This window comes from Balaenoptera borealis, assembly GCF_965194805.1.
Source record: "Balaenoptera borealis genome assembly, chromosome: 3".
Lineage (NCBI taxonomy): Eukaryota > Metazoa > Chordata > Mammalia > Artiodactyla > Balaenopteridae > Balaenoptera > Balaenoptera borealis.
The window spans coordinates 61,514,853-61,523,600 of record NC_138866.1 but is presented as its reverse complement, the minus strand read 5'-3'; the positions used below and the strand labels follow the sequence as shown (position 1 = coordinate 61,523,600).

Sequence of the window (8,748 nt, the reverse complement as noted above, 5' to 3'; positions counted from 1 at the left end):
TGGTAGAAATACCTTGTAGTAGTTAAGAACAGGTGCCATCTCGAACATGCAGATATTTTTGTTGCCTCTAGCTACTGAAGTAGTATCGTTTCAGGATGCGGATATAAAGTTAAGTTTGGTTATATTAACGCCAAGGAGATAATTTTTGGAGTGCATGTTAGTACAGGAATCTTTGGAAATGCTGAGAATGTACTTCTCCTTTGAAACATTTTCCCCTTCATAATACAGATTTTAACACTGCAGTTAGTTGACTTCACACCTGAAACTGTCACTTAAAACTAATAACCTAGAAATGTAGTTTTATTCTAAACATCATTTTTAAGAATGGCATAGGTAAGAGTTCTGAACAAAGGTATTTGATGCAAATACAGATAGCACAAACGGGCCCAAGGAGTGGTTTGAATTTGTGATTTAGCATGAAAATATTTCAGCATTAAAACTTGTTTTCAAAGGGAAAGTAGTTTAATATAATTTCATGTCTTATATTTGTCATAAAAGACTTCAAATATCATGATTTTAAAATATTAACCAACAGTGCAAATAATATAAAGTAGATTTAGGAAAATATAGCTGAGATGAGTATTATTACTAAAAGAAACCAACAAATTCACATTTTAACATAAAATTTTAAAAGGTCATTTTAATACACTTTAGAAATATTTTCCTTGTATATGATTAAACACTATTTATGGAAGAATTTAATTCCTTATAAAAACTGTTTAAATTTTGGCTTAATTTTTTTTCACTTTTTAGCACTTCTTGACCTTTTGGGAGAAAATAATCATCAACACAATGAATTTTCCTTGTGAAGCCGTGTAAGAGGAACATAGGTCATAAAATTTATATTGCTTTTATGATATAGATCTGATTTCATGCTATTTTTCTATATTCAGTTTATATACCTCATTGCTTCATAGTAGTATTTTTCTTCTCACAGTTTTATGGATATGACCAAAACGACAGTTTCAAATTGTCTAGAGATAATTTTTGAAGTATCAAAATAGGTTTTGTTCTTGAACAAACTGTTTTACCCTCTATAATTGTATATAATTGTATAATTATAATTTATCATTGTATCGGCTCAGCTGATCGATATTCTCTTCTTCTCATGGTGCTGGATAATGAATATCTATTATCACAAGGGGGAAAAATACTCTGTAGGCAATCACCAGTTCTCCTGAAGCCATGAATAGGTGTATTCATAAACCAGCAGCATCACTGCACCACCTACAAGAGAAAAGAGCTGGTTTTTAGCCCAAGTCCTGTGAAATTGTGCTGTCTTTCCCACTGGGTTTCTGAATCCCTGGAGTCCCATGCAGTCTATCAGGCAGAAGCCGTTCAGAATCATCAGTTCTCAAGCTCCAATACACAGAAAACTGTGGAAAATTCTCCGAGCGAAATCAAGACCATCTTGAGTCTCTAAATACATTTTTTCCCCATGAGTTTCTGTAACTTTCATCATTTCTCATCAGATTCTTTTTCAGGCACTTTTAATTTTTAAAAGTAAGTAAATACAGACACATTTAGTCATGTAAGGGCATGTGGCTTTCCCGCGAACAGAAACCTTCAGATTTGTCATATGTAGGCAAAGGATTTATCTTTTTCAGTTTATTATTAGCATTGTTGTAGTTGCATTCAAGAAGGAAATCTCTAAGATGGTGCTTGATGGATGAGCCTGGTTTTCTCTTACGGCTTTCAAACTGGATTACAATGTGAAAAGTAGCTTCTGAGTCCTTTTAAAATCTGTATTTCAAAACTTAGCTAGCTTTCGACCTCTTTTTGTTGCCTCAGATTTTTGTTGCCTTCATTCCTTTCATCTGCCTCAGATACATACGGATTGCACTTGAAAATTTGGTAGTCGGGGTTGAGTGTCATAAGACCATCATTTATCTTGGAAGAGAAGAGTTATATAACTGGCTGCAAAAGGGCTTGCTATGTAATATGTCAACAGGACTATGATATGGAAAACAAGCACTGAGGCTGCTGAATACCTAGACATCGGGAGAAGCATTTGCATGTGGATGCTTTTGTGTTCTGTCTGATGCAGTAAATAGCACATATCCTGTGCCCTTTAAGATATTCTCTATCCTTTCAGGTCTATGTGAACAATATTACAAAATCAAAGTGTGGACAAACAGCAGAAACTAACACAACGTTGTAAAGCCCAATTTTAAAAAATGTGGACAAATATCCAGAGTACAACTTAGAGAAGACTTGGCTGCATGAACAGAAGACTGACTTCTGATGGAAAGAAACAGAACTTGATTTTGATCTTATTTTGTACACACTACCATATGCTTTTTTTTTTTTTAATCTACAGGCCGCACATGTTTGTGTAACCTTATACCAAAGATAATTATCTGCCTGTAATTTTCATTTTTAACCCCTGAAAATACTCTAATAGCCCCTTCTCAGCTGCTGTAGCCCTCTTGGCTCTGGCAAACAAAAAGGGATGCACTACAGAGGGTTGTTAATATGTATGTAATTGCTCTGTTTACTCTTATTAACTGTTCACCATATAAGACAAGAACACGCAGAATCGGGTTAGTTTGCAGCCTAGTGATATTTGGAGTCTAAACCACAGACTTCAAGATTCTCCTTTCATGGGAGGTCCGGATCATTAGCCACATAGAGCTGCTAAGGCTGTTATAAAAATAGGATGGGATGCTTCTCTAGAACGAAGGATGAAAATGCCAGGTTCACCCTTCTTTTCTTTTTTACTGCCTCTCGCTCTCCCTCTTTCTCTCTCTCGAAAAAGTCTTATCCTTAACTCAAAAGTCTTACCTTTCTCTCTACACCTTTCTTTCCTTTGAGGTTGCTAGGACCGGTATGTTTGGGATGAGAGTGGAGGCCAGGTCCTTGAATGAGATTTCCAGTTATTCACAATTTTGTTTAGCCTGGACAGTCTGTTCACAAGAACCCTTTTCATTGGATTTAACACCACAGCAACTCAGGACACCTCATGCAAAAAACACTTAAAAAGCCAACCAAACATTTGCAAGCCTCTAACAAGACTTGGGGTCAGATTATTTAAGAGTTTTGGATTAAGGTTCCAGTCAATTACCGTTTTAGCTAAACTCTCCCTGATCGCTCTCCCTTTTCAGGCCCATCCCGTCCTGAGAAAGCTGGATTAGGGCCAGTCCTATGATTTTCTCTAATACTAGGTCTACTAGCAGGTTTTTACTGTGTGGTGAAGGAAAAACACCACATTCGTGAAGAGAGAGTGGCACAAAATCACCAATATTCTTTATCATTGGGTTCGTGTTGACACACGGGCCAATGACAAAGAGAAGGCAGGTCTGGATCTCAAATGTGAAGCAAAAATCCACGCTTAAATGCCTAGAAAGCCTGGGATAGATGGACTGGGAATTGTGGAAGTGTTTTCAAAATATACGGAAGTATGAACTGTTCACCAGCTTCAATTTACAGACTGCTGTTCTATATCTCAGGTTGGCAGAAATGCTGGTTCACTGGGCTGAGATTTAAAGGTAAATGTGCATATGTGTGAGTGTGGCAGGGGAAGGGGACATCAGTGTTCAAAGGGAGGACTGGGAAAGGGAGAAAGGGGAGGAGTAGGGGACAGTTCCGGGGAAGATTTCCAGGATGTCTAAGAAGGTGAGTGTAGCCTGGTAAAATAATATGTGTGGTCTAGTGCATACTTCTGTACTTATTCACAAGGTTGCTTATAATCCAAGACTATTTGCCCAGGTGGTTGAGTCTGCAGCAGTTGCTTTCTTATCTGTTTACACAGAGGCAGCTGACTCTCCCTGTGGGAATGGCAGCCGGCTTTTTGTGGGCTGGCATCCTGAGGTGAGGCCCCGAGCCAGAAGCCTCCACCATCATGCTGAGAGGAGCTGGGAAGGTGAGCGCCAGGCTGCAGCTCCTCCATTCTTGCTCCCCAGAGGCGACTGTGAGGAGAGTTGCTCTGGCTCTTCATGGACACGAGCTGTCCTCCTTTTCTCTTTCTGAAGTGAAGTTGAGGCAGGAGCAAGAATGAACTAGAAGCACCAGGGAAAGTTTTATTGAGCTGGTCCCTCACTCCATGAAAAATCCTCCCTTTCAGCCAGAAGCGACTCAAACTCCGACTGGCTGTGCACCCTTTCCTATTGACTTAAGGTGGGCTTTGGCTTCTACCAGCCTCCAGTAAGGCCACAAATAGTACCTTATAAACAAAGGTAGGACATTTCTAATGGACGCCTTTAGTGTCTTGAATACTCCTGGACAACTTTTTATCCTTAAGGTTTCCATGTTTCACAGTGTGGCAAACTTTAGTTGTGTTACAGATAGACACAAATAAGAAAAAAGAGATACTAGAGAAAGAAGGAAGGAAGGATATAAGTAATGAAAACATTATTACCTGGTCCAAGCCTCATAATCTTGGGAAGCAGGCCTTTATACAAAGCTAAAATGCTAGAACCGGAAGGGAAAGAGCAACATTCTTATTATGAAAACAAAATGGAGTTGTCCCTCAGCTTTACTGAGATGCTGACCCAGCATTTACCCAAAAAAGTCATTTGAAAAAAATTTTCAAATCCAAAAACAGACAGTATCGGGCTAAGTATTCTCTGCAGCAAATTGGATGAGAGGAAAGAATTGATTCTTTAATACCCAGGCTATGCTGATCTGGTCCCATCGCAAATAGGACTTTGATCAGCGAGATGGTTTTTGCTATCCAGACAGGCCTTACTTTCAAGACAGCTGTGTATATGGACAAAATGACTCTTGTAATTGAGTTTAAAAGACCATAAACTCAGTCCTCACGGAAGGAAATACAATGCAGTTTAGATCAAAATAATAAAATATTACTTGCTTACTTGAGAATAAGACCTGCTGAGGAGGGATGAAGAGACAAAAATAAGACTTAAAAAAACAAAGACCAGTAGAAAAAGGCACATACTTTAAATTCTTAAAAGAGAACTAACTTCACAGAACTCTCGTGTTTAATTCTCCCAGGAGAATATAATTAGGTGACATTTTGATTAGATGTATAGTCAGAAGACAATTACTCTCCTGCCCATGTGGGAACAGGGCATATTATATGCAATAGCATATTGTGCAAACTGACAAGCAAAAAGTTCACCTTGGCATTCTAGGACAAACATACAGTGTATTGAATGATCATGGCTCATGTTTCTTGATGGCGTAAGAAGGTTTTGCCAACATCTCATGACTGTGTTATCTCACAAAGTTTCTCATCTAATCCCTAGAGCTTCTCAGACACACACCCAATTCAGGAGGGCTTAATGGCTCTCATCAAAATGGAAGTACAATATGGTTTTAGCAATGCTTTAGTCTTGCACATTTATTAAAATAAGAATGCGTTACCCTTCTTCCTGATAGACCGTGGCCATTGTTTTAAAACAGGTTCTGTACTTGATCTCTCCAGGAACTGGCTGAGGCCCTTGAATCCTACTTTTGGCAACATCAAAAGGGATGTTAATGACTGAGGCTATTGTGCCCGAGAGAAGACCAACCCCAAATTTTCTCAGAAACTCCAAGGTTGGATCCTAAAAGAAAAGAAGAATAAAATAACAGAAAGGGAAGCGGAAGCCCCTGAGTCGGTTAAACACTATAAAGCAATATGTATTTAAGCAGAGCATTGCACTCCCGGGCACCCTCCTGTTATTCCAGCGGAACACATTAGGATTTCCTAGGCTGGAACTTGTTTTCTTGACAATCCCATTGGCTATGTTTTTACACATGGTCTAAATTGCTGAAGTACACATTTCCTCACACAGGATTTATAAACACAGTTCATAAAGAAAGACTGGTATGGCATATGGGGATGATTTGTATAATTGGGCTTCACAATGTACTTAGTATTACTGTATCAAAACAGGAGAAATCCAAGCACACTATTAGCTAATTGGCCAGAATATTTTACAAATGACAGCAACTTCCACCATGAAGCCTACTAAAATGCTCATTTGTGTGTGGACCCCCAAATGTTAAATTAAATCAAGGCTACTCTCGGTCTGCTGCTATTCCCCTCCAGGTTTTTTGCATTTATTTTCACGTGTAGCTGATCCACTGTACTGAGAAGTGCTAGCTTCCTGTTATTAACAAACCAACTTGGGGAGGCTGCAAAACAGCCTGGGACATTCTGCGCATTATAAACAGTAGTAAGTCACTGGACTAATTGGCTGAAGAATTTTCAACCCATTGTTCCTGAATCTTATTCTTCCTTCAATGGCAAAGGAAGAAAAGGGGAGAGACATTCAGAGACAGAAGAGAGACAGGGAGAGAGACACACACGCACACAGAAAGGGAGGGAGAAAAAGAGAAAAATATTTCTTCTTTCCATTTGAATTTGGGTCCTTCACTTTGGTCTGATTTGATTTTCCACCCCTCCCTGCTCTGCTTCTGACATCAAAGTATTTAATTAGGTCTTATGTGGAAGTCACTTTCCTTTTGCCTATTTTTGTGCCTAGTGAGCTCACATTATGCTTTGTTATAATGAATTTGCTGGAAAGTTCTCATTTTGCTGTCAGCCTCAGTTCTTGCCCTGAAGAGAGGTCATCTCACAAACCGTAAGTTGCTGACAGAGACCTCCCTCATCCTTCCCCTGCCCTCTCTTTTGGTCAATACTTCAGAAGGATCTTCACAGAGGAACAATACAGGGTAGTGCCATGATGCTATTTTTATCCAGCAGGATAAGTAAAAGGGGGAACCATTCTCTGATTAATTAAAAAAAAATCAGGTCTGAGCATTGCATGCTTATAGCTTTGATGGAAGAAGAAAAATTCTGGAAGCTCTGAAATTTTCAACTGAACCAAGAGCCAGATACCATCACAGAAACTCCTATGTGGTTAAATATAAAAAGTGAGGGGTTCGGTAATAATTCTTGGATCTGGGCCATACAGGTGTCGGGTGGGTTTAAAGGGATTTAAAAACCAACAGGGTGTTTCAACAGGAGAAACAATGCAGTGATTGCAGTATGAGTGAGGTGTGTTTAAATAATCTCCCCTCCCCCCCATTTTTTTCTCTTTTACAAGGAGAGAAAAATGCCTTTATGTTACCCTTCTCCATTCTGGCATAGAAGCAGAACTGGAGCTCGGGAGGATGGCGGATTCAGGGCCAGCTCTGGTTGTCTGACTTTGCACGAGTCACTGAATCCCATGGAGCCCAGTGTGTAGAAGGGATGTTTTTAACACCCACCTTAACTTTGTACTGCATGGTTTTTCTGAGAAATAAAAAAACAATAATAGTAGTAAAAGTGCTATGAATATTGTACAAGCCTGGCAGAAAATGGATAGTATTTTTATGTAACCTGTTTTCTAAAGTCTCAAAACACCTGTGATGAGACCCTCTCGTGGTGCTCCTGCGACACAGCCAAGGACAAGGGTGAAAGTGATGACTTGTATGCACGATGACCTTTTGGGAAGTTCAGGGGACCCTGTCAATCACACAGCTTCTCCCACCTCCTGATGTGTTTGCGGAGGATTGGAGTTGGGGAGGGAGGAGCGGCTAAGACACTCAGTGAAGGTCATTATGTTTGAGATGCTGTTGGGGACCAAATCCTAAGGTTTTCAAGCCATCATAGTGTTCACTAGCACAAGCGTACACTGAACCCGTGTTTTCTATACATTTCCCAGCTTAACAGTAAGATCCCACAGTAGTTCCCAAATCCAGTTGTGCATCAGAGTCACCTGGGAGCTTTACAACATATGGATGCCCAGCCCCACCTCAGACCCACCTTAGGTTCCCAGATCAGAATCACCTGGGAAAGTGCCTAAGAGTTGTTTTAAAATAAGCCCACGTACATATGGTCACCTTATCTTTGATAAAGGAGGCAAGAATATACAGTGGAGAAAAGACAGCCTCTTCAATAAGTGGTGCTGGGAAAACTGGACAGGTACATATAAAAGTATGAAATTAGAACACTCCCTAACACCATACACAAAAATAAACTCAAAATGGATTAAAAACCTAAATGTAAGGCCAGACACTATCAAACTCTTAGAGGAAAACATAGGCAGAACACTCTATGACATAAATCACAGCAAGATCCTTTTTGACCCAGCTCCTAGAGAAATAGAAATAAAAACAAAAATAAACAAATGGGACCTAATGAAACTTAAAAGCTTTTGCACAGCAAAGGAAACCATAAACAAGACCAAAAGACAACCCTCAGAATGGGAGAAGATATTTGCAAATGAAGCAACTGACAAAGGATTAATCTCCAAAATTTACAAGCAGCTCATGTAGCTCAATACCAGAAAAACAAACAACCCAATCCAAAAAGGGGTGGAAGACCTAAATAGACATTTCTCCAAAGAAGACGTACAGTTTGCCAACACACACATGAAAAGATGCTCAACATCACTAATCATTAGAGAAAAGCAAATCAAAACTACAATGAGGTATCACCTCACACCGGTCAGAATGGCCATCATCAAATAATCTACAAACAATAAATGCTGGAGAGGGTGTGGAGAAAAGGGAACCCTCTTGCACTGTTGGTGGGAATGTAAATTGATACAGCCACTATGGAGAACAGTATGGAGGGTCCTTAAAAAACTAAAAATAGAACTACCATATGACCCAGCAATCCCACTACTGGGCGTATGCCCTGAGAAAACCATAATTCAAAAAGAGTCATGTACCAAAATGTTCATTGCAGCTCTTTTTACAATAGCCAGGACATGGAAGCAACCTAAGTGTCCATCAACAGATGATTGGATAAAGAAGATGTGGCACATATATACAATGGAATATTACTCAGCTATAAAAAGAAACAAAATTGAG

General features: G+C 39.5%; 1 protein-coding gene across 7 annotated transcripts in view; it reads right to left on the bottom strand.

The window, feature by feature from the left end:
• The window catches only part of SLC25A21 (solute carrier family 25 member 21), a 512,281-nt gene that overhangs the window by 2,144 nt on the left and 501,389 nt on the right, over window positions 1-8,748 (bottom strand). For 5 of the 7 annotated variants that reach the window (XM_082384196.1, XM_082384197.1, XM_082384201.1 and 2 more), the window contains 3 exons: window positions 5,326-5,507; window positions 4,358-4,410; window positions 40-1,227 (listed from right to left, as the gene is read on the bottom strand). In XM_082384196.1, coding sequence (XP_082240322.1) covers window positions 1,166-1,227; window positions 4,358-4,410; window positions 5,326-5,507 — 297 coding nt within the window. In that variant the 3' untranslated portion in view covers window positions 40-1,165. Of the gene's footprint in view, window positions 1-39; window positions 1,228-4,357; window positions 4,411-5,325; window positions 5,508-8,748 lie in introns of those variants that run through there. The other 2 variants (XM_082384198.1, XM_082384199.1) reach the window with 1 other exon arrangement.